This window comes from Colossoma macropomum, unplaced genomic scaffold (genome assembly GCF_904425465.1).
Source record: "Colossoma macropomum unplaced genomic scaffold, Colossoma_macropomum, whole genome shotgun sequence".
Taxonomy (NCBI): domain Eukaryota; kingdom Metazoa; phylum Chordata; class Actinopteri; order Characiformes; family Serrasalmidae; genus Colossoma; species Colossoma macropomum.
This window is the reverse complement of record NW_023494807.1, coordinates 15,478,215-15,505,222: the sequence shown is the minus strand read 5'-3', so window position 1 is coordinate 15,505,222 and position 27,008 is coordinate 15,478,215. Positions and strand designations below refer to the sequence as shown.

Genomic DNA, 27,008 nt, shown 5'->3' with positions numbered 1-27,008 from the left:
CTAAAAATGTAAGATATGACCATCTGTTTTTTTATTAAAGACAGAGGAAAAAGAGACAGAAATAGACATCAAACCTTAGATTTTCATTATATTGATACCAATAACTCAATATGTCAACTCATAGACTAAATCAAACAATATTATATATATAATAAACAAATCCAGATGTTAGTGAAAAATAGTACACAAAGTACTCAAATTTTTATTTACCATCATTTTACCAGTGTCAGCATTACATGTAAAACTCAGAAGGCACGTGAAGGTTCACTGGTGGGTTTGGATAGTCAATAAAATGACTATATGTGCCTTGTAGACATTGTGACCCTGGTTCTTATCACTACCACTGTAAATATATTGCATTTAGTAGGTTTCTCTATATAGTTCACACCAAACCACTCTGACTGACTTCTCTCAACAATTGAATTATGCAGAAATTTGGAAAAATCAGTGGAATACCCTTTTAATACAGTCTTCAATAAGATGAGCTCTGTGCTCTGCAATAGTTAACATTGACACAGATAAAATAGCTATAAGTTTGCACAGGTGATGACTATGAAGATCCCAGAGATGGAGAGAAAGAAAGAGAAAATCTTCATTCTGTCTCAGACAAAGCACACCGTCTCCTGAACTCCTGTCCTCGTTCCCGAATCCATTTGGTAGCAACTGGAAAAAAATGATCAAGAAACAACTCTAAACAAATTAAAATAAAATAGACCTACTACATGCCAGACAACACTTTAATACACAAATTAATCTCTATTCATATACTGAGTTGTGAATTTAAGAGGTAGTGGGTTACAAGGGGCACTGTAATGGGGGGTTAGGATGATTCTAAGGGCCTGTGACTGACAGGGCCCTAAACAATTGGCTAAAATATATGGTAAATAATATTAAATTCTTACTTATAAAACGGTTTCATTTTCTTTTTTTGTTTTTGTCATAAAAGAAAACATCCAAAGAGACTCTGTGTGTATTAGCCCTGTCTCACCTTTCCCATACCCCTACCAATGAATCAGCCCTGTCTCCACATCGGAAGAAAGAGGTGAGCAGCATTTGTGTTATACTGCATGTCAGTTGGCATAACAATAAAAATTACATTTAAAATTACATTTTAAAATTACATTTAAACTGTAAAAGATGACCTTTAACACATTTCTTTGGAGGGTGTCAATCTTGTATCAAGTAGTGAATTCCACTGTATGCAGAATGTTGAATGCATGTCTGCACAGTGTTATATTTTCAGGGTTGGCGTGGCCTGGGGTGGTGGCCCAAGGTGACATCTTTTCATGGGACCCAAAATCCCTGGCAGCACCCTTGTGCGGAACCATCAGGTGGGGTTGGGCAATGTAATGGTAGACAGGTATACCATAGTATTTCAAAATTATAAAGTTATATTTTAGAGACGTTTACTGATTGGTGATGCAGGAGCTCAGTGATTTCTTACCACTGACAGAAAGAGCAAGTAAAATCTCCTTTGTCAGATACGACAAATGCACATCACTGTTGTGTTTGGCCAAAAAAGGGACCGCATACAATGACAAGCACCTGATATCCACCATCTAATATGGTGGTGGGCCATTGATGTTTTGGTGCTGTTTTGCTGGTAGTGGTCCAGTGGTCCTTGTGAACTCATATGAAAAAAATATATTCCAAATGTAATTTATCAAATATATTTATGTAATGTATATAAATGGCCAAAAACGTATTTGTTAAATATATTTTTAAAATGCATTTATTTGAATTTGTTATTATATATTTTTTCTATTGTATGTAATTCTAATAAAGGTTACAGATGTAACTAAATGGTATCGACTTCTGTGTTTTGCCTTGTGCCTATGTGGTAAGACAGTTCTCACACAAAATGTATTTCAAATAAACAGGATTTCAATCATTGAACTGCATTTTCACAGTGTATCATTACCAACAACACTTGCTGTTGCCATATGAAAGATTCATTGGCTAATATTTAAAGTTAACATAGTGGAATATAAATTAGTTTCAAAAGATGTTCCAAACAGTAAAGTGCATTAGCCAAGTATTTTGGCCATTTTCATTCATTTTCAAATGTATTTGATAAATACATTTACATATGTTTTTATATAGTGTATTTCCAGGTGTAATAAATGTTTTTTTAAATATATTTGAAATATATATGGTTAATATGGTAATATGCTCTGAAATACCTTTTAGTGTTTGGAATGTATTTTGGCATGGATTGCAATATATTTGACATGTATTTTAAACATACAAAAATATACGCCAATCAGGCATAACATTATGACCACCTCCTTGTTTCTACACTCATTGTCCATTTTATCAGCTCCACTTACTATACAGGTGCACTTTGTAGTTCTACAATTACAGACTGTAGTTCATCTGTTTCTCTGCATACTTTGCTGTCCCCTTTTAACCCTGTTCTTCAGTGGTCAGGACCCCCATGGACCCTCACAGAGCAGGTACTATTTGGGTGATGGATCATTCTCAGCACTGCAGTAACACTGATGTGGTGGTGGTGTATTAGTGTGTGTTGCGCTGGTCTCTGGAGTGGATCAGACACAGCAGTGCTACTGGAGTTTTTAAACACCTCAGTGTCACTGCTGGACTGAGAATAGTCCACCAACCAAAAATATCCAGCCAACAGCGTCCTGTGGGCAGAGTCCTGTGACCACTGATGAAGGACTAGAGAATGACCAACACAAACTGTGCAGCAGCAGATGAGCTATTGTCTCTGACTTTACATCTACAAGGTGGACTGGCAAGGTAGGAGTGTCTAATAGAGTGGACAGTGAGGGGACACAGTGTTTAAAACTCCAGCAGCACTGCTGCATCTGATCCACTCAGACCAGCGCAACACACACTAACACACCACCACCACGTCAGTGTTACTGTAGTGCTGAGAATGAAATGCCACCCAAATAGTATCTGCTCTGTGAGGGTCCATAGGGGTCCTGACCACTTAAGAACAGGGTAAAAGGGGGCTAACAAAGTATGCAGAGAAACAGATGGACTACAATCTGTAATTGTAGAACTACAAAGTGCACCTATATAGTAAGTAGAGCTGATGAAATGGAAGAAGAAACAAGGATAATGTTCATAATGTTATGCCTGATCGGTGTATGTCCATATATTTTTCTCCATATGGGAAAATAAATGGCATAATTAATTCTACTAAATACAAAGAGATTTTAGCACAAAATCTGTCTGCCTCTTCCAGAAGGCTGAAATTCCAAAAATACATCAAAATCAAAAAGAAATAGTCATTAATTCAAAGATCTGCAATAGTCTTTAAGTCTCCAGATCTGAACCCTATTGAAAACCTATGGTGTGGTTTGAAGAAAGTAGTCCGAAGGCAGTAGTGAAGACCTATGAAAATCAAGGAACTGGAAATGTCCTGCATGGAGGACTGGTCCAAGATCCCTCAACAGGTGTTCTCCAACCTTGTAAACATTACAGAAAGTGACTCAGTGCTGTTACTCTCGCCAGGGGAGACTTCATCAAATGTTGATAATGGGGTTATATTAAAAAAAAAATATTTTTGAAACATATGTTATTTAAGGAATCTTTTTCACAAAACAAAACACTCTCTCATTGCATGTGTGATTTATTTAATATATTGACATTAGCTCATTTTCATGAATGGTGCCAATAATTCCGGGGTTGACTGTAAGTTATTGTACTTTGTTACTATGCTAAGTTTTATTTTGGATGATTTGTGCTTTATAATTACTACTGAAAATTAATACTTCTTACTGAATTACATTTCCTAGAGAAAAAGTTTTCATTCCTTATATTTTAATTTATACTAATATTTTACTTTTTTTATTTTTCTTTTGCCAATCAGATGCATTCCAACACAATTTATAATTTTTTGGTCAAAACATCCAATCAATTTCATATCAGGCTAGCACTACACTTGTAGCCTACACTGCTGAGAATGATAAGGAGCAGGAATACAGTGTGTAGCTACAGAATGAGAGCGAGACCGTGCTGTGCATTGCGAATTATGTTAGTATCATATTATGTATGCTCTGAATTTCACTAACCAGTTTGCTGAAAAGGGTTAAGTCAAGGCAGAGTTACTAAACTGGGTGAGAGTATTAATTTTATTATTGAGTATTATTTTTCACTTTTATATACTTAAGTATGTTTGATTATAAATACTTTTGGCTTTTTACCTCCATTTTTAATTGATTAATATTTTGACACAGTACTCATATTTTCACTTAAGTATAGTTCCTCTTTTCTTTTTCTACTGGGCTACAGTCTGGATAGTAGGGGTTCCTTATAAACAGGCCAATAATTGAGGGTAGAAGGTAAGCATATCTAATAAACTGTCAACTCAGAGTATGTTACAGACTGAATGCTGACAGAGGCACATAAGACTTACTCCATTTGCTTCCTCGAAAGACAGGGCATCCAGCATGTAGGCTCTGCTCATCTACTTGCCCATTTTGTAAGAGATTGTACCACATCACTGCAGTACCCTGAAAAAGAAATGCAACAGATAGCACAGATACCACAGGCCAACTACATCAAGTTTTACTATTATGGACAATGATCCATTATCTATTCCAGTGCTTCTTAACCCTGGTTCTGGAGGCCTCTGCTTTGCACATTGTAGTGTTGGTCCTGTTCCCAACACAACTGATCCAACTAATTAGCTCATTAACATCCTCTTACCATGAGTTGTAAGTAGTGAGTTTAAGCAGGGAAGGCTCTAAAATTTGCAGGGCAATGGGCCTCCAGGTTAGAAAACACTGGTCTATTCAGGAGGGAAAGTAATAAACTGTATAAAACTTGGCTAGATATGTGACTATAAATATTGTGGTGTAGACCAAGTTATAGTCTCCATGTGACTGAATCCTTAATTATTATCTAATTAATTAATAATTAGCTGTAAGTAATTTTTCTTTTAATATACTATGGAACCCTGGAGGGGACGGTGGTAAAAAAAAAATAATAATTTGACTGGAAGTTTTGCAATTTGTATACGTTTTCTTTTATGCATGGTTACGATTTCTTAATTCGTTCCCACAATTAACAATTTGTTCTCTTGTTTTCTTTTAATTATGTGCACATTTTCTTTAATTCGTGGGTACATTTTCTTTTATTCAGGGACATGATTTCTTAATTTGTTCTCTCAGTTTATTTTAATCGTGCACATGTTTTTTTTCCCGTTGTGCATGTTTTTTTTTATTGGTGCGCAAACAAAATAAATGTAGTAGGCACAGATCATTTTATTTATCGTGTGCTAACAGCTCCCTGAAACTGTATGAGGATTTTGATGTGTTAGATTTATGCCACAGTGAACCAAGATGCGCTCATTAGGTGTGATTCTGATTTGGGTGTGTTATGAGGACACTGTAGCTCCTCTTCACAACAGGGCATCAGAATCAACAAACATCAGTACAGTTTAAAAAGATGTGCATGATTAAAGCGAGAAACAAATTAAGAAATTGTGGCCACAAATTTAAAAAACAAGAGAATGAATTGTTAATCATGGGAATGAATTCATGAGAATGAAATCTTGGCCACGAATGAAAAAACATTTGTACAAATTGCAAAACTTTCACTCAATTTATGTTTTATTTTTACCCCCCTCCTCTCCGGGGCTCTGTAATATGCAGTGCTTTGAAAAAATTATTAAACCTCTTAAATGTTATCGTTTGTGCATTTATTGTGAACTCATGGGCAGCAATACTAAATTGTCAAAGCCGAACAAATGTGCCTGCAAATATTTTGAAGAAAGTAAAACACTCAAATATGCTCCTAGCATAAGTCTTCAAATCCCTATCTTCTTAAAGCTCCAAACTTACACAGGTGAAAAACACTCTTACAAGGTCACATGCCCTTATAATTGAAAGTGAGTTTTTTTTATCTACAAACCATTAAAGTAACTGCACTTTGTGTCGAAATTAAAAGTCATTTGTCAAGTTGTGAACCTAAAGAAAAAGTGTGAAGAATGAAGGACAGTATAAAAATGCTTTCTGCCTCCCAGTTAGCATTGGATCAGAAATATAAAAAGGAACATCCCTACAGTCAGTATGGCGAAGTACGGTGGTGGCAGTCTCATGCTGTGGGGATACTTTTTATCAGCAGAAAAGAAGAACGCAGCCAAAGTCTTAATCTTTGAGAATCTGTGGCACTATTTGAAAAATGTCCACAAGCATTATGCAACAAAGGCAAACAAGAAAGCTTGTAAGAGTTTACAAGTAATTTACCAGTACAATTTAAAATTACAATTAGTTTACAATTAATATGCTGATTGCAAACATGTGCTTAAGTATAATTTGTAGTGTGGAAAATTATGAGAACTTTTGAGGTGTTTACATACTTTAGAAAAGCACTGTATATGCACACTGGACTTTCTTGTGTTAATCTTTGTTGTGAATTTCTTTGCATTTTAATATGTTGCACTAGAAACAGTATTAACAGCTGTTAACCTATTGTAATTGTTCAGTGTAATTAATCACCTTCTGTGGTTTCAGTGAAGCCCCTATGTTGGGAAACACGGTGGCCCCTCCAACACCAACATCACTCAGCTGTAATGGAGGAAGAAACATTTTAAATGTGCTTCAATTCCACAGATGTAAAAGGAAAGACTAATCATGTAGGTTCTATATGGACAGAAAATGTGTGGGGTGTGGACACTATATGGAGAAATAAAATCTTACATAGATCAAGATGGTGGCAATCCTGTAGCCATCAGAGCTTTCATCACGTTTCTGTTGTAGTGGAAACAGTGCTTTAGTGCAAAGAAGAGGCTTATTACCTTTCAACAGATGATTAAAAGTTCTTCCTTACCCCGGTATCATAATGTGGTCCAAAGTGTCCACCGATCCCATAATTTGACACCTGAAGTAATATGAAAAAATACATTTATCAGGAAGAAATGCAATTAAGCAGTCAAGCATATTTTTCATTCTGTATAATTACAGCCACTTATGCAGGTAATTGACTGTTTGCAAAATAAGAATTGCTATGCCTCTCAGCTGATCATAATCGTCTTTAAATGGTACTTCCTCCAGAAACTCCTCAGAACAAGCCTGCAGTGACAATGGCTGTGGCAGTAAATTAGTTAGAACTATTAGCTTAACAGAGATGAAAAGGTATTAAGCTATGGACAGGAATGGACAGGAGGAGGAATGCAGGAAGCTGGTGAAGGACTTTGTTGACTGGTGTAAGCTGAACCAGCTGCAGCTAAACATCAGTAAGACTAAGGAGATGGTGCTGGACTTTAGGAAGTCCAAACCTGCCTTGTCACCAGTCACCATTGATAGAGTTGATGTGGAGGTGGTGGGGACCTACAAATATCTGGGTGTGCACTTGGACAACAAGCTGGACTGGAGCTGTAACACTCTTGCAGTGTACAAGAGAGGCCAAAGCCGCCTCTACTTCATGAGAAGGCTGAGGTCTTTTGGTGTGTGCACTAAGCTCCTTTGAACATTCTGCCATACTGTTGTAGTGAGTGCTTTATTCTATGCTGTTGTGTGCTGGGGCAGCAGCATTAACGAAAGTGCTCTGAACAAAATATACAAACTTATTAGGCAGACTGGCTCTGTTGTAGGAGTCAAGCTGGACGCTTTGGAGGTTGTGGCAGAACAGAGGACACTCAACAAGCTGTTAGCCATATTGGATAACACTTCACACCCCTGCATGCTACACTGGATAAACAGAGAAGCACATTCAGTGGTCGACTGTTACAGCTGCGCTGTGTTAAAGAGCACCATGCGAGATCTTTCTTAGCCACTGCTATAAGGCTCTACAATGAGTCTCCTTACTGCAGAGATGGTACTTATCTCCTGCTGTCTGAACTGTGCTGAACTTCATCACTGTATCTCCTCTCCTATTAATACACACTGTGCAATATATCATAACTACTACTGTAATGACACTTTCACTATGCACTTTACACTGTAATATTGATGCAACTCAGAGTTATGAAAATGTTTTCAATTAAACTACGCAGAAGACTACACTTCCAAATTAAAACAGAGGCTAGCTAAAACTTAAGTTAGTCAAAAACTTTCTTTCTAAAGGTCTCAGAGAGCATATTCGATTGCAGTATGATGATAGCACACTCCAACGTCAAAGAACAAACCATACCAGATCTCTGAGGTTTAAATAAGACAGCTTCCTCCTATTATATTTTCTAACAATGTTCTAATCATTAGCACCTGATTGGGTGTGTCTGATTTCAGTTTGACGAATTTGAACTAGTGATAATGTAGGGGTGTACTAACTTTTTTCTTAAATATCTATCTATCTATCTATCTATCTATCTATCTATCTATCTATCTATCTATCTATCTATCTATCTATCCATCTATCTATCTATCGAAAATTTTAATAAAGGCCAGATATCTGTATGTCCAAATATTTTAATAAATCTTTTCTTGGGTTGTACTTACTTCTTAATATGACTGTATGTAGCTTTGTGTATTTGCTAAAAATCATTTTAATATGCTGTCTAAAGATGAATAATGTTATAGATAATATGCCATTCTTTGTATTGTTTCTTTAAAGCTCCAGTGTTAGCTTTAGCAAAAGCTCGTCCGAAGGGACAGCCTCCTACTTATGAAACAAGAAAACCTGCTGCTTCAACATTGAGTAGCTAAATGATTTCCCTGGTTTGATGCATGTAAACATTGTTTACAGATTTTTTTTACATTAAATTGGCCATCATGCATATTTTGTCAGTTTTCAAACATGGCTGCACTGAACATTATATTAACCAGGTAGGCTAAGCTGAAGGTTTCATGGAAATTGCAATAATAACTAAAGAAGGCAGGAGTTTTGCAAACGGTCAGTTGTTTTATCCATGGCCCACCCAAAAACCTGAATTTATAATAGCAACTGTTGCAAGGTTGGACAAGCTTTATAAAATATTGGCAAAAAAAAACCAAAACATTTAACCTAAAGAAAAATTGTAGCACACAACCTTTTACCAACCTTTTAGAGTTGTTCATTTCCAATGATATTTATTTTTCTATGTTTGTGAATGATCACTCTTGTTAATGATCAGGTGCATCAGTTATACTTAAGGTCAGACATAGGCCAGTTGTAACGTAAGTGTTTACTACGTTTAGGTCTACACAACATTGAGCTAGTTACTAAATATGTACACCTCTTTCTAAGCAGGTGTCACCAAAGGAAACCACACAAAAAAGACCAAAAACATGACTTATTTGGTTACCTAAGCTAAAAACACTAAAAGCTATTTGTTGTGATTTTACTTACAGTGTTTACAGCTATCACTTTCCTAGTTTTAACTCCAGAAATTCACAGTTCCAGCACAGTGAATCACAGCAGCTGCCAAAATATCTAAAATAATGCTGTTGTTGTGTTGGTAGTCCAGAAACCATCATTTAAAAAGCTGCATATTTAGCTGTTGCAAGGAAATATTAAAATATAACCAGATGGTGGCTACAGGTATTTAGTTTTATTCAGTTCAATGTGCACACGTTGTTCTCTACTATACTGGATACTTTTTCCATTGAAAAATGCAGTGCAAGTTACTTGTTATCGTCATGTTAACATTTGTTAGTCCTTTTTTTAGCAAAGACTTGACCTTGTGGTGCAACCAAATTTAATCTAAATGTAGTATGAATGGTGTCTATAATCTGTTGACAATGTTGTTTATTAAGGACTTTGTAAAGACTTTATGCACAAACTTAAGTATAAACTTATAAAAGAAAACGGTTCAGTTCAGTCACGGTACATACTCTTATAAACGATCGTTCTTCAAGGGTTCTTTCTCAAAGACAGTGGTTCTATATAGACTAATGAACGCTCAAAGAACCTTTTGCATGCTTGAAGGGTTCTTTGCATCAGGAAATCGTTCTTCAGACTAATGGAGAACGTGTTGCATATGATTATATATATCACCAAAAAGCGTTCTTCTATTGTTCGATGTCAAGCTTGTAACAATAAAAGAACCATTTTTTTGCTACAAAAAAAGTTGTGTGCTACAATTCCTCACTAGGTTGCATGGCTAATTAGCAAAGTGACAGAACCTCCAGTGAATCTGCCGACTCCATGTCCATGCCTGTTATGTCAGACAGTCTCTGAATAACCCGGAAAACAACAGGATCTTCCTCAGTGAGCCCAGCGCTGATACAAACACACACATACACAAACAATTATAAATCAATTATATCTGGCTGAATACATATTTATAGTGCAGTTATCAATTTATTAAAATTGAAATGACTAACCTTTGTGACACACGGTTAAATGAAACTGGACTATCTTTGGAATTAACTTCAGACCTTTGAAGCTTCAGAAAGAGAAATGTTGATAAATTAGTGAATTAAATTAATTTATATGCACAGCAAGGCAAACAGAACAGCAGACCACAGAGAGCAACATCAGTATGCAAATAACTCAGTAGTAGGAACAACTGAAGTGCAGTGAACACAAGCAGTTTTGATGAATTTCATAGAAAAAATTTAACCATTCATAATTTTTCAAATGAGTCTGTTCATGGACATTTCTGCAGAATTCATAATTGATGCATCCATGTTACACCCCAAAAATTCTTTCCTACCAGCTGTTGCAAGGTTGGAGAAGATTTACAAAAAATGGCAAAAAATCAATTTAGTGTGTATTATTGATTTTTAAATCTTAAAATATAGATATTCTTCGTTATTTTGTTGTGTAACTGCATAACATTGGTATAGTGTCAAGTCTCAACCTACCTACAACCTACCTACTTCAGCTAGCACCATAGCGTGTTAAATGAGAAATTCTTTGTTCAGTAGTGCCTCTAATGACTGCATCAATTTCTCTAGTTGCCACAAAAGAAAGCATTTGTGTGCAGAGCAGAGATAGATCAATTTTTGGGAACACTGTAAATTTGATCAAATTGTAGCTGTAAATAAGTGTTTACCCTAGGCCTTGAACAGTTTTTCAGGTGCTCTATCTCTGTCTCTGAGATGACATCGTGGTATCTCATGAACGGTGGCTTGTCCCACTCCTCTTCCTCTTTCACTGGAGCATACATGAGTTTGGGGTTCCCTCCAACCGTGCTGTATCTACAGGTCAACTGCCTCTTCCTTCTGGACTTCTAATATATAAAGAAAAAAGGAAAACATGCACACAAAATTCAGTGGTCAGGATGTTGACCTGTAGCAAACCTTAGGATTATATGACTCCAATTCTTCTCAATCTTCATTGGCTCCCAGTTAAATGTTGCATACCTTTTAAAATACTTCTTATCACCTACAAATCCTTAAAGGGACTGGCACCTTCCTTTTTTCTTTCTGATTTACTTCAACACTATGGACCTGCCCATATGTTGCACTCTTCAGACCCTGCTCTCCTCAATAATCCTTGCACTAAGTTACATTCAGTTGATAAACGGGCTCTTAGTAAGGGTGCCGCTAGGTTGTGGAAAACCCTTCCTCAAACCATCAGATACTGTTAAGGTTTTTCAAATCTTGACTTTTCCTTTTATGCAGGCTTACGTTTAACTAGTACTTTTGCACTCATTTTAATGCTTTTAAGTTTTATGATTGTATCAAGACTGTAAAAACATTACAATTGTAATATTTATCCTTTAACATTTTGGACAATGTTCTTGGTGCTCTGACAGGTGCTTGAAATAACATGTATTATTATTATTATTATTATTATTATTATTAGATTTAACATATTCAAATATGGATGTTACTTGCCATCTTGACTGCCTCCCCCCTGCAGAGGGCCTCATAGGTGCTTTTTGAAGTTTCATTTAGTGTGAGAATATCTGGATTTGAGATGTGTGCAGAACGCTGACCTTTTAAACTGACCAGGTCAAGTCTAGCTTCCAGGTTAGTCGGATCTTAGAGGTAAAGGTAAGAAAACAAATGGATGGTGTAAATATGTAGACATACACAAACTCTTACAAACTCTTACTTGCACAGCCAGGTCCATAAGTATTTAGACAGTGACACAATTTTTGTTATTTCGCCTCTGTACACAGTTAGAAATAAAGGTACTGTGCAGGTACAATTTTTCATTCATCAGGTACAAACAATTAAAATGTACCCTCAAAGGTACAACAGTGGTTTTAAGGTCCAATTGTGTACTTTAAATAGGTTTTCCCCAGGTGAAAAGTATGTATTTGTACCCTTTCTTGACCTAATGTTTTAAAAAAGAACATTAAAATAAAAGGCCTGGAGATGAGACGGGGTGCGTAGAGTCAATACAACTTAGAAGACATAATTTTGGTGGATTATGATACAATTATGCTCCTTGACTAAAGGTACTGAGATGTACCCTTGAGGGTACCACCCCAGTGACAAGAAGGGTACTGCCCCAGTGACAGTTTCGTTCCTTTATTTCTGAGAGTGTATACCACCACAGTGGATTTGATATGAAGCAGTTGATATTCAATCAACTTAAATTGAGATTCAAGGTTGACTTTCAGCTTTAATTCATGGGGTTTAACAAAAAGCAGTCACATCAATAAACACCAGTGACCCATTTCCACTGGTAGCCATACATGCCCATGCCATAACACTGCCTCCACCATATTTGACAGATGATGTGGTGTGGTGTGGATTATGAGCCCTTTCTTTCCTTCTCCATGCACTCTTCCCATCATCCCAGTTAATCTTGATTTAATCTGCCCAAAGAATCTTGTTCCAGAACTTGTCAGGCTTTTTTAGATGTTTTCTAGCAAAGTCTAATCTGACCTTTATGTTCTTGAGTGTGCATCTTGAGATAAACCCTCTGTATTTATAATCATGAAGCATCTTTTGACTGTAGACTTTAACAATGATATGCCGACCTCCTCTAGAGTGTCCTTGACTTGACTAGATGTTTGTGAAGGGGTTTTTCTTTACCACAGAAAGAATTCTGTGATCATCCACTTCAGTTGTCTTCTGTGGCCTTCCAGGCTTTTTGGTGTTGCTGAGGTCACCAGTGCATTCCTTCTTTTTAAGAATGTACCAAATTGTTTATTTGGCCACTCTTAAAGTTTCTGCTGTTTCTCTGATAGATAGTGATAGTTTGTTTTAGTTTTGGTTTGTAAGCCTAATGATGGCCCCCTCACTTGCATCGACATCTCTTCGGACCACATATTGAGAGTCCCAGCAACCAATTGCATATTCAACACTTAAAATCAACCGCAGATTTTTTATCTGCTTAATGTGTCATGAAATAATGGGGAAACAGGACGCACCTGGCCAGGAGACTGCTAATCAATCAACTGTCCAATTACTTTTGAGCCTGTGCAAAAGAAGGGACTATGTAAAAAATGAATGTAATTCCTGTAGCGATTGATATTGTAATAATTTTCCAATAAAGTAATAACACCCAGTAATAAATAAATAAAGTAATAAAACTGTATAATGTAAAAACTTGCCTAATAATTGATTGTTAATGTAATATAATTTTTACCAGTAATGTAGGACTTTTTTTACATTATTGGCAATTTATTACATTTTCAGGTTAATCATTTGTAATACTGTATTACATTATTGGTAATGTACTGTTTTTATTCAGTTATTATATTCATGATTATTTTTCTTTTTTAAATAGATAATGTAGCAGCTTTTTCTGAAAATGTAATATTACATTCATTTTCAGTTCATAGCAGAAGCTGAGAAAGCCCAAAAAATCAGTGTTCATATGTTGGCATTAGGTTTTAGAGGCATAAGCTTAGACTGGGGTGTCCTCTTGTCTTGACTGTCCTGTGGCATGAGGCAAATAGCGTTTTACTTCTCAGCTCTTAGACTTTAAGTCTCCAAACTGAGACACAGGGTAAAAGAAGCTATCACTGGTGCCCTTGGAATTGGGTTCGGCCAGCAATTCACTATCTGGCCACCAGAGGTTACCCTCTCCTGAGTACTAGCCCTGTTCCCAGAATCAAGCCACCTGTACCTCATCATCTCTCTAATCAGTCACACCTTAAATACTCCTCCCATTCTGCCAGTCTGTGCAAAGTATTGCCAGTTCTTTCGAGTCTGACTACTGAGAGTCTGTCTGTCTGTCTGTCTGTCTGTCTGTCTGTCTTTCGAATCTCTGCCTGACCTCTTGGAATCTGCTTTTGCTTTTTGTCCCTGTTGCTCTGTCCGTCTGGCCTTTTGGACTGATTTCTCTGTTACAACCTTTTTTGGTTTGCCTTTTTTTACCACGGGTTTTGGACTGCCCTATTGTTAATAAATCTGCACACGGATCCTTCACAAATTTCTTAGTCTGCTTCATCACAGGGTTCTAGGCCTTAAAGCAAACATTATAAGTTACAGGTGAAAGAGATGGGGCCAAGGCATTTTCCCTAAATGTCAGAGCTTACATCTTCTCAGAGCCTTAAGATTTAGGCTTTGGCCAAGCACTTATATAGCTTTCAGTGCCTTCTCAGGTGGACTTCTATAGATATGAACTTGGTACCTCCAAATAAAGTGAAAAACAACTGAATTCAGCGGATTATAAAGAAATTTTATTAACAAAGTTAATGAAAAGTCCCTTGATAGCCTACTGAATATATTCAGATGCTTCACTGCTGCTACATCATTGCTATGTTGCTTATATGTTACTTTCTGTTGAGTGTTTGTTTAATCTAAAAAGGACCACTAAAAATAAAGTGTCATGCACGTAATAAATGCCTAATTTTTAAGTTTTATGGTATTACATATGATCAACTGAAAATGCAATAAAGTCCAAATAATGTAATGTAATATAAAAGTTATTACAATAACAATTAAGACATTATCAGGCAGTTTATTACATTATTGGGAAACTATTCTGGGATTATTATGTTAATGGGAAATTATTACAACATTAAGTTCTACAATTCCTAAATATTTTTTTAAACCCCTTGAATTAAAGCTGAAAGTCTACACTTCAATCACATCTTCACTGCTTCATTTCAGATCCATTGTGATGGGATACAGAGGCAAAATAACAAAAATTGTGTCACTGTCCAAATTTTTATGGACCTGACTGCAAATAAAGATGCCCGAAAGGGTTCTTTAGAGCAATTTTTGGTTCCCTAAAGAAGCTTTCAGTAGATGGTTCTTCAAAGAACTCAAGTGAAACCACACAAAGGTTGTTTAGGGGACCAAATGTGGTTATTCTATGACATCACTCCAAAGAATGCTTTGTGGCATCTTTAAGATTGTAAGACAGTGAATTGCTCTGCATCAGCAAATGACGCTTACCCAGATTTACACGCTGCTGAGTGAAGTAGATTTCATAAGGCAGATTTCCAAAGAGGTAGGCCGATGATCCGAGGTACTCAAACAGCAGTTGCTTCAAAATGTCTGCATCTTTATGTTCCTTTATCTTAGAGAGACACTGGAGGAACCATAGGAAGGCATGCTGGTAGCTTCCCAATGTGTAAGCCACTTTCCCCAAATGGTAGGTTTGGTCCAAGTTTAAATGGACTGTTGTCCCTGTACAGCATTAACCATTGTCACAAACATTTTTGGCTAATGGCACAAAGTTCATTTAAATGTAATTATCATGCAGTTATTTAGGTCATGGTTTCTCAAACCTCATCATTCCATGGTCTTTTGATCACTGTCCAATTACAAACCTGCAGCACTTCTTCTATCTGTTTGTGTAAGGTTAAATGCTAGCTAGTAGGGATGCAGATTTTGGCTCCAAACATGCAATTGACCAATTTATTATTCAGTATCTACAGGGACTTCAATGCAAATTGGTTGAGCTATTCTTAGGTTATAGAAGCGTGTAGTAAAACTTTGCCAGCAGACCCTGGCCATGTAAGGGCTTTGAGGAACAATATGTAATACTGACAGCAATTCAAAATGGGTACTGCAGTCCAAATTCAAAATATTGAATAGAGTTGTCTGCCCTCACCCCCTCCGCCACAGACTCGAAGCTCATGCGGGTTGCCAGGTTGAGAACACTGAACCTACATGAACGAGCACAAGACGAGTGCAACAATGAGTCCTACACTGTAAATTGATCAGCTAATCAATATGTTTGCAATGTTTTTACTGTTTGCAAATTATAAACCAGCTCTTGTGGTTTATAATCTGCAATTATTGGGAAATGGTGAATTGTTTGCTTCATTCATGAGACAGACAGCAGTCCTGCTATAGTGGGAACAGCAGTGGGCTGAAGCAGATAATGAGAGGAAAAAAAAAATGTAATTTCAGAATTTCATTCATTTGAATATATTATATTAATAGAATAATTACATGAAGAAAACTGACAACAAGTAACAGCAAGGAAGAGTGTGAGTTAAGTCAAAATTACGTTTGTCTTATGAAGATGTATTCTAAATTTTAAATATGTTATTGTTTTATGTATTGTAACAGACTTTGTAACTGAATACATTTAAAACAGTGTATTCAGTATTCAGCCATCAGTACTTTTTCAAAGTCTTCTGCCCAGCTCTGGTTACAGGTATCACTACAATTACTATCATTTACATGCACTTAGTAGGTATCCTACAATTAGCACATCTGTTGTTGCAGAGTTTATCAATCACCTGTTATACTGTGTACCACCATTGGATCACAACTGACCAAATTTTATTTGGGTGGGGGTCCAGTTTTAGCACAGCAGTGACATCAGCATGGAATATGATTGTGGCATAGTAGTGTGTGTGACGCTGGGACCAGTGTTTCAGGCACAACAGTTTTGCATGGGCTTTTAAACACAATGTACACTTACTCTCCACAGTCCGAGGTATACTACTGTACACTCGTACCAGTGTCACAAACTCTACTGTGTTGTTCTCACTTCTGTCCTGAGAATGGTCCACCTCTCAAATAAAATCTGGACAGCAGTAGTTATATGGTGGTTTCTTTCCATTAATGAAAAAAGATGTGCATTAGAGTACTGTAGCTATGTGGCTATGATGAGTGTCGAATCATTCTGACTGTGTTAGAATTTATTAGACGTTTAGAATAGCCAACAAATTATACAGAAACACTCTGCACAGCAGCATCTCCAACATCCAGTGACAGCAGAGTGAGAGGAGGTACGGCTCAACAAGCTGCTTTCCGAAGGCTAGTTTCTCTTTTGTGAAACTGTTGGACTTTCGTGAAGTAGGCACTACAGACAATGGTCATCTTATTAAATAAGCTATTATAAGAGTTTTTTAGGCATATATTTTTTTTAAATGCTGGATAGCTAGTATGCTCACTTGTCAGTGGAGCTGGGCATCATAACAATATTTATCGTTATCATGATAAATTTTATTGCAATATGTAACAACAATATGCTTTTCTGGGCATATTGTGGATATTGTCTACTTAAAAATCACTTTCCAACTGCATGTTTGATTAAAAATAGAGCATAATTATCCCTGCTTAATTTGATTTAGTACAGTACAGTGTGTGAAATATTGTATACAAGCAATTGCATTCATAGTTTTTGATAATATTTTGAAAATGTGTCACTACTTTGTCTGTTCTAGCTTTTCATATGTCAGAAAAAACAATATTGTGTCAAATTGCAGTGTTTCCGCTTGTAACATTTCTCCATGGCAGCCCACCACCGCAAAAAAGGGAAAAATAATAATCCAACCAGTCATCTAATACACAGCCTGGAAAGGCCAAAATCCCGCCATCACCACAGGCCCCCCTCCCCCTGTGCACGCATTACGGAATTCAGTTGGTTAAGATACAAATAGGTTATATTACACTGCCGTTTAGCAGACACCTTTATAAAGCTCTAATACAGATGAACTTAGATTTTCTCCATGGAAAAGAAAAAAAAGACAATGTTGGTAAACAGAGCAGGCATTTAATTAGGTAGGGGATGATGACTCATTTCACTCCTCGCTCTCTTAGGTAGGAATTGGGTTAGCTTAGCTCTTATCCTGGCTCTCTTCCCTTTAAGTAATAGCCCTTCAGTAACTGCTATACTGCAACCTGAGCTTATCTATACACACTGAGCTTATCTAATTATGATTGATTAAAGTAATATGACTACTGCTAATGGCATACACTTTTCTGTGGCTGAGGCAGTGTGCTGGTACTTCCCACACACACCAGGAGAGACTCACTTTCCACAACAAACCCACTCAGTTAGATTGTCATATACACAGGTGCAGTTCGGCTGTTATGTTGGTGAATGAAGTGCAGTCAACTTTTCCCACCTCTTAAAACGTCTTCTGATTTTTGATTACATCAGCAAGCACCAACAGGGTGGAAAAAAAATTAAACAATATCGTGTCCCTCTCCCACCACTACCATCTATCAAGCAAAAACACTGCCAGCTCAGAGACCCCCCCCTAAAACAGTGTTTTACGGAAGGTCACTGCCATAGTAGTTTTGGAAGGCATTTTCCATCCAGTTCTGTTATTCAACGAGGATGCAGTGCTAGCCTGTAAGTGTGTTGACCTACCATTCAGAAAAGCATTCCAAGACTCTCCAGTCTTTAGTGAGACGATTTAAATTACACACTTAAAAAGACGGTTCTTCAAGGGTTCTTTAGTAAAAAAAATGATGCTGTATAGAATCCTTTTTAAAAAATGTTGCCTATGCAAAAGTAATGGCACATTTTATATATATATATATATATATACTACATTGCCAAAAGTATTCACTCACCCATCCAAATCATTGGTAAATAAAACCAAGCACCTAGGTATGCAGACTGCTTCTACAAACATTAGTGAAAGAATGGGCCGCTCTCGGGAGCTCAGTAAATTCCAGTGTGGTACCGTGATAGGATGTCACCTGTGCAACAAGTCCAGTCGTGAAATTTCCTCGCTACTAAATATTCCACAATCAACTGTCAGTGGTATTATAACAAAGTGGAAGCGATTAGGAACAACAGCAACTCAGCCACGAAGTGGTAGGCCCCGTAAAATGACAGAGCGGGGTCAGTCGATGCTGAGTCGCCAACTTTCTGCAGTCAATCGCTACAGACCTCCAAACTTCATGTGGCTTTCAGATTAGCTCAAGAACTGTGCATAGAGAGCTTAATGGAATGGGTTTCCATGGCCAAGCAGCTGCACCCAAGCCTTACATCACCAAGCGCAATGCAAAGCATCGAATGCAGTGGTGTAAAGCGCCGCCACTGGACTCTAGAGCAGGGGAGACATGTTCTCTGGAGTAACGAATCAGGCTTCTCTGTCTGGCAATCCGATGGACGAGTCTGGTTTGGTGGTTGCCAGGAGACCGGTACTTGTCTGACTGCATTGTGCCAAGTGTAAAGTTTGGAGGGGGATTATGGTGTGGAGTTGTTTTTCAGGAGTTGGGCTTGGCCCCTTAGTTCCTGTGAAAGGAACTCTTAATGCTTCAGCAAAAGACATTTTGGAAAATTTCATGCTCCCAACTTTGTGGGAACAGTTTGGGGATGGCCCCTTCCTGTTCCAACATGACTGCGCACCAGTGCACAAAGCAAGGTCCGTAAAGACATGGATGAATGAGTTTGGTGTGGAAGAACTTGACTGGCCTGCACAGAGTCCTGACCTCAGCCCGACAGAACACCTTTGGGATGAATTAGAGTGGAGGCCTTCTCGTCCAACATCAAAAGTGAGACATTTTACCATTTCATGAAAACCATGATGGCAGCAACGCATATCAAAAAAGTTGAGACAGGGCCATGTCTACCATTGTGTAGCATCCCCTCTTCTTTTAACAACAGTCTGTAAACGTCCGGGAAGTGAGGAGACCAATTGCTGGAGTTTTGGGAGAGAAATGTTGTCCCATTCTGATCTGATGTAGGATTTTAGCTGCTCAGCAGTCCTGGGTCTTCTTTGCCAGATTTTTCCTTTCATGATGCACCAAATGTTTTCTACTGGTGAAAGGTCTGGACAGCATGCAGGCCAGTTGAGCACCCAGACTCTTCTTCTGCGAAAGCTTGCTGTCGTGATGGATGCAGTATGTGGTTTAGTATTGTCTTGCTGAAATATGCAAGGCCGTCCCTGAAAGAGACGTTGTCTGGATGGGAGCATATGTTGTTCTAAAACCTCTATATACCGCCCAGCATTGATAGTGTCTTTCCAGATGTGTAATCTGCCCAAGCCTTAGGCACTAATAGAACTCCATACCATCAGAGATGCAGGCTTTTGAACTGTGCACTGATAACAAGCTGGATAGTCTTTCTCCTTTTGAGTCCGCAAGACTGTGGTTGAATGTCTCACTTTTAACTTTTTTGTGTTCTATGTTGTATTGTGAATAAAATATAGGTCTACGAGATTTGCAAATCATTGCGTTCTGTTTTTATTTATATTTATTTACATTTTACACAGAATCCCAACTTTTTTGGAATTGGGGTTGTATATTCTTGAGTATGTTTAAATGTAGTTATTTTTTACTTGTACATTTTTTATCTATACCTCCACTTATTTTTTTTCTCTATACTTCCATTTATTTTTTTACTTATTATTTTTTAACTATACTTAAGTACGGTTTTGCTATACTTTTTATGTCTCTGTTCATGAATTTAGAGAAGTGTCAGAAGAAACCAGTTAGATGTTTTACTTCCATCCACCACAAGAGGGAAGTATTTAATAAGCTCACTCAACCAGCCCCGACTGATTTAGTGTGCAACTGTGTACAAATTATGCTTTACAGAGTTATTTTTTATGTGTAGCTAGTGATAAGCCCCCCCGTTCAAACATTTTAGAGAAGGAGTTTACTTCTTTAAAATCCACCCATAGAAAGATTCAGCAGGTTGCACAAGCTTTCCCAAAGGCAAACACTTTCCCTGTTTAATATCACAGGCTTGAATTAAAGTACTTATGATTCACTGTAAAACAGCAATCCAGAAGTCTAAAGAATGTGACTTGAATGGCTTACACGCTTTAAATGTCCGTATTTCAGTCAGAAGTGGCATCAAACCCGGGCTGAATCTCAAACGGCTCCGTATTCCCATGCATGCTTCCTTTATCTCTGATGATACATCAATGTCATTTTATGATTTAATGCAGTAAATATGTTACATATTGTTCCTTGAAAGCATCACGTTACTTTGCTAGCCATACAGGCTACACAGCTAACCACAACAGATGTTTTAGTTCAGTCCCTGGTGATGCCACAGCCATCTGTGGCTGGAAGCCCAAGAGAGCAAAACTGTCCTTGCTCTCTCTGGGTGGGTAGGATGGTCCCCCCTCTACCCCCATTATTCAGGGCGATTTTAGCCATTGCAGGCATCTGTAAGCTAATGTAACAGAATTGGCATTTAGTATTCTCCAAGCATGTTGAGCTGTCCAATGATGTTGTATTAGCAGCAGTTCAAAAAGATGTAGTGGCATTTCACATGTCTCAGAGGAAGCACTTGCTAGCCTTCACTGTACCAGCTTGGTAGCATCATGTGATTGAGGGAGACCTAGCTAGCTGCTGAAGTGGGCTACAACTAAACTGGGGAGAAAATTGGGAAAAAATCCAAAAATTGGAAAAAGAGGCAAAAGAAAAAAAAAAACAGCATCGAAATGGGCTACAGCGTGAGCTTTGGATTTTAAAAAGAAAGCTTATAAAAATCGAAATAAAAAGCTTATAAAAATCTTAGTAACAAAATGTAAAGGAATCAAAATTGGCCATAAAAATCATGATTGGTGGTCCCCACTAGCTAGCTTTAGTAAACATAATCAAAATATGACCATTACATATCGTATGCATTCTGACACTTGAAAATGTGCTGCATGATTCCATGGAAACAGACTATGTATCCTAAACAAAGCATATGCATGGAAAATGGCCAGAAACCGTTCATAAGTTATTAATTTAACATAACAATTACATTATAATTTCATATAATAATGTACAAAATAGTAAAACAATAACATTTCTATTTTCTAGAGCACTGGTTCTCAATCCTCATCCTGTATGCAGCAGTTTTTACCCTGCTCTAACATACCCATCTCATCTGAGAAAGGGCCTGATAATTGGTTGATAAGTTTGTTAATTAGTTCATTAGTTGCATCAAATGTTGAAAGGAGGAAAGAGTCTAAAATATCCATGCCAGTGGTACTCCAGAACCTGGATTGAGAACTGCTGTTTTAGAGCGTTGTCTTCGTAGATGGTCATAGCTGAAGCTCTGCTTACTTTAACTGACAGGATGTTTAAGAATCTGAAAGGTCTGACCTGTTAAATGATCTGTAGTGATGTTCTGTGGGTAGAGCTTGTAGATCTCCTGAAGTCTGATTATCCCAACAGCAGCTTCATCTAAATCATTTTTGCCAGGGATCTGCTGTAACTCGTATTCCAAAAGGTCCTGATACTCTGAATCATGTTCAGAAAATTCAATCATTACAAATACAAATTCAAGAAATGAAATGTGACTTAATTTGTTTCATCAGATATTCAATGACACATGACCTAGGACATAAATATATATATTTTTAAATGTAGTTTCATAGTCTGGTGTCACCCAGAGGAGTGTTCAAAACTCTGCTCAAGGTTTCTGTGGCTTTAGGCTCACTCATTGGATCATGTGGGACTGACCACGTCTTAGTCAGGCCTTTGTGTGTGAGGTTATGTGTGTATGTGAGAACATGTTGACCTGTTGAAATGATTTTTCTCCATTTTTATCCATTCTTTTAATTATGTTTAATTTTCCTAGTATACTGGAAAACATTTTTCTTATTAATTTTATAATCTATTTCACTTTTGAAGTTCAATGTGTGGCCTTCTCTTTTTAGTTTTGGTGTATATCATATCTCAGAAATTATGAATGGGTGTTTTTTATACATTTCTAAACTTTTATCTTACTATGCTGGGGTAAATTCCCCAACACATGCCTTTGCACATCTTTGACATTTTCAAGACTCAAAGGAGAGTTTTCAATCTATGCAGGATTAAATGTAAACACATGCAAACTAATTCACCAAACGCTCTGTTCTAGAGAAAGGTACAGTCAGAATTGTTCATAGAAGTGTAATGCTTTTTTATCTGAGCAACTGAAATTTTGAAAAATCTGAAAATTCCATTTACACCTAAGAGATACAAGTCCTTACCCTGAAAGGGACTCAGTTTAGTGTATTCAGCAATAGTTGCCCATTCCTCTCTCAGTCTCCTCATTAACTTGTAAGCTGCTAGTGGGTCGCTCATCTCTAGGTCTGGTCTCCCAGAGAGTTTCAGTATTTGAAGAACCAGCAGAACACTGTAATGAACATATTCTACAATTATTTAGCAGGTAAACAATGCTATTTAAATTGTTTTATTTATTTTATTTGTATTTTTTTATTTAATTTAATTTTAATTTATTTAGTTATTAATTTGTTTACTCATTTGGACATAAAGAACCGTAACACAGACACATACATTTGTATGGTGCTCCTTGTCAAATATGATGTTTTATTGATTTTCTACATGGAAATAAGTTAACATTTTCTACAAAGAAGTCAATCCTGCACATATATATCGCTGCTGTTGGAAGAAAACCTTGTATCTCCATGTTTGTTGTTTTTCAGTTTTTGACATAATTTGAAAGTGCCTGTTGCCCTTTACATTGTGTGTAAATTTCCTTATGAATGGACCAAAAGAAACAGCCCAAAATGACTTGGAAAGAAGTCTGTTTTTTTTTCTGTAAAGTTACCATTTTGGAGTTTTCTTCCAACAACAGCAATATATATATATATATATATATAATATATCGACTCAGTAAAAGCAAATTGCACCGTTACATGGAAACAAAAAATAAAACAGTTTAAAGACAACCATGGTCATGTAACTTGAAGTCCTGGCCACCAAACCACTAGAAACCAGAAATAATATATATGGACATATATTTTTATATATTTGCAATATATTTCAAATACATTGCAATCCATATCAAAACACATTCCAAACACTAAAATGTATTTTAGAATATATTGCCATATAAATCAAATGCATTTTAAAAGGCATTTATTTTAAAATATACTGGGAAATATGATATCTAGAAATGTACCAAAAATAAATGTATGTAAATGTATTTATCAAAAACATTTGAAATAAAAATGAAATGAAATGAAATGAAAATAGCCAAAATACTTGTCTAGTGCACTTTACTGTTTGGAATACCTTTTAAAATGAATTTGTCTTCCAGCAACTTAATATAAATTATTAGCTATTAAACCTTTAACATGGCAAAGGCAGATGTTGTGGGTATACACTTGATACACTGTGAAAATGCAATTATAATTTGATATCTTGTGTATATGAAATACATTTTGTGTAAGCAATGTTTTACTGCATACATACATGGTTAATACAAAATATAATGCAAAACACAGAAGTCAGTATCGTTCATTCAGTTCATATATTGTATATTTAGTTATATCTACAACCTAAACCTTATCTGTATGTTAAAACTCCATACAAATAAGAAAATAGTGACAAATATAAACAAGGGCATTTTGAAAATGTATTTAACAAAAAACATTTATTAGTCATTTTCATACATTGCAGAAATATATTTGATAAATACATTTGGAATATACTACCTTCTCAGTTTCAATAGATGTACCTCCACTGCTTCAATGTAATCACCAAAGCTTTGCACCAGTTCCTCCTCCTTTGTTATGAGATTTGCCATGAGATCTAAGAAAAACAGATTTTGTGTTAAGAATAGTCGTTTTTGGGGTCTCATTTCTTTTACACACTGAAACTCTGAAAACATACAGTGCAAATACTCCTAGTCAAATGACATGTTTTGTGGATTTTCTAAGTAAAACTAAATCTTATAAAATCTATTACAGGGAATATAAACTGGACATTCTCTTCAAATTTGTGTTCACAATTAGTGCACAATTTCTGTTCTGCTGCTGAGTTTAACAAAAAATAATAATAAAACATAAAATGTAAAATGTGGCATAACTTTTGCCACATTTTATGTGTTTTTTTTTTTGTTCAGCAAATAAACAGTAACTGTGTATTAAAATATATAGAAGTTTGTTCACTGTAGAGCTGTGTTAACTTACTTTCACGTAGAAAATCAACAACATAGTTTTACTGGGGCGCTCAAACTTTCGCATACGACTATAGGTTGGAAGAGTGAGTGAGAGAGAGAGATAGAGAAAGAGTGAAATGAATGTTACCTGTGGATGAGTAGAATTCATGCCCCATGGCGCAGGCAAGCCAACAGAAAAATATGATGAACTTCTTTGTACCCATATTGCTGCTTAAAACTGAAGACAAGGCTAGACTTTGATTCTGAGGAAGACTTCTCTAATCTGCTTCAGTAAACCTGCTTGGCACGGCTCCTAGATACAAGATGCAGGAGCACTGATTTAGATAATGTGCCAAGAACGTGCTGTGTGAGTGTATTATAGAGGAACACATGGGGAAATACCCATCAGCTGACCTGACAACTGACTGACACAACAAACACAACAAATAACTACACAGAAACAAAAGCGAAACCTAGCAAAAGGCTGAAATGCAGGGGTGGTTTCTGGACAAGCCACACCTCTGGCACTTCGTTGAAGGTCACCAGTCAGTGGAAGAACACTGTAAAGGTTTATTGTTATAATAAAAATAACGTACAGCAATTAGCCAGCAAGCTGCTATATTTCATACTACATTAAAATTACTGTAAAACTACAGTCATACTCTACAATAATACATTTAGAAAAATAAAATACAAAACTTTCCTCATGCTGTATTATAAGCTACAATAATTTTAATGATCCTGAACTAACAACAGTAAGCCTGCTATAGGTCAGAACATTTTTTTTTTATTATTTTATATTTACATCTTATTTTCCAAATGTATTAGCTCCTGTGGAAAAGAGAAAATACTACAGAGCTGGTCACATCCCTTCATAATAAAAATAATGCCCAACTTACTAAGGTGTGAAAACAGGACCCCAAAACATTTTTGAATTGTGTGGGCTACAACTCAATTATTATGACTACATTATCCTGTTCCCATGCCTTACTCTGTGATGGCCATGTCTTAATTATCTTGTTCTCACTCCTCCTTCACACCCACCTTCACCCTTATCTCATTTTCAAACCTTACTAGCCATAGCCACAGTTTAATTATCTCGCTACCGCATCTTTCTAATGTCATAATTATCATGATTTATTGTTCTTATACCTTTCTAAATTGTGGCCACAACTTAATTATAATGACTACATTATTCTTCTTACTAAATATTTTATGTGTTTTGAGCACTGAAGCAGATTTTGTTGGACTAACTAAAATTTACATTTTACACCAATATATTTCAAATTCTTTGTTCAGGCAATAAAAAATGCTACAGAGGTAAACAAACTTAACTTTTTTTTTCACAGTGCAGTAAACCTACATGAATCTTCTGACTTTTTCAAACTATTCTACCTATCCTGATGGACAACAGCTACACAGAAACAAAAGCAAAACCTAGCAATGAGTTATCAGTGCTGAGATGACGACATATGCAAAAGCTCATGCAAAGGTTTACAAGAACGCCGGGTAGTTTCTGGGCAAGCCACACCTCTGGCACTTTGTTAAAGGACATAATACAACTTTGTTTTGATTTTTGATTTTGATCATACAAATCCAAAGACAAGTGAATGTGTGTGAGGTTACTTAAGCAGAAAATGCAACCAACTTCTAACTGAAAGCGGAACAAGAACGGAATCTGTAATAAAGGCAAAGAGTGGACACACTAAATACTGAAAAAATCGGGTGCTATATTGTTTTGATGAAATTGTCTTTTTTCTTTTACATATGTTTTGTTTTTTTGTTCTTGCTCCTGAAAAACACTTTATAATGATAACTTTTGATTAGAATTAAAATAAGTGAAAGTACTTTTGCACAGTACTGCGTATATGTGGACATTTAAAAAAAAAAACAGGTATGGCACTGATTCGATATTGGGTATGAGTATCAGGCCGATATCAGCAGAAATGCTGGATTGAATACTGAAGGAAAAAATAAATTAATATGACTCAGTCCTGTAACAAATCTAGCCAACAATATTTCAGAAGTGCCACAAAACCTAAAGTGAAGTAGGTCACATGATTATGTTAATGTTCTAACACCCATGACCAGTAGCCACAGAGCCTAATGTTAACATGACAATAATGACTTGGTGGTAGGATGGACGTAGAATTATTAACATACCTGAGCTTTAAATGGGCATCCTTAATGGAGAGTTTCCATTAATAATAGCTTATTTTAAA

The 27,008-nt window shown here is 36.5% G+C and overlaps 1 protein-coding gene across 3 annotated transcripts; it reads right to left on the bottom strand.

Moving 5' to 3' along the window:
- Positions 1-333: 333 nt before the first annotated feature.
- Positions 334-25,184, bottom strand: zgc:152670 (uncharacterized protein LOC557059 homolog). 3 transcript variants are annotated; one of them, XM_036556306.1, is made up of 14 exons: positions 24,935-25,184; positions 24,341-24,437; positions 22,871-23,016; positions 21,999-22,136; positions 15,147-15,380; positions 11,679-11,824; positions 10,892-11,068; positions 10,218-10,279; positions 10,017-10,113; positions 6,805-6,855; positions 6,675-6,725; positions 6,474-6,542; positions 4,388-4,484; positions 334-663 (listed from the first exon to the last, which is right to left on the bottom strand). In XM_036556306.1, the coding sequence occupies exons 1-14, from the start codon at positions 25,008-25,010 to the stop codon at positions 593-595; spliced, it is 1,512 nt and encodes a 503-aa protein (XP_036412199.1). In that variant the 5' UTR covers positions 25,011-25,184; the 3' UTR covers positions 334-592. The 3 variants fall into 3 exon arrangements, with proteins under 3 accessions (XP_036412199.1, XP_036412201.1, XP_036412200.1); XM_036556307.1 differs by lacking the exon at positions 334-663 and adding an exon at positions 3,290-3,437; XM_036556308.1 differs by lacking the exon at positions 15,147-15,380.
- Positions 25,185-27,008: the final 1,824 nt, after the last annotated feature.

What these genes read in the sequence shown, in the direction of transcription:
- zgc:152670 (XM_036556306.1), bottom strand. Translation starts at nt 25,010, where the DNA reads ATGGGTACAAAGAAGTTCATCATATTTTTCTGTTGGCTTGCCTGCGCC. An exon ending in AAAACTGTTCAAGGCCTAGG is followed by an intron (nt 10,280 to 10,891) that starts GTAAACACTTAT and finishes CTCTTTCTGAAG; the next exon opens with CTTCAAAGGTCTGAAGTTAA. An exon ending in CTTTCGAGGAAGCAAATGGA is followed by an intron (nt 664 to 4,387) that starts GTAAGTCTTATG and finishes ATTTTTTTCCAG; the next exon opens with TTGCTACCAAATGGATTCGG.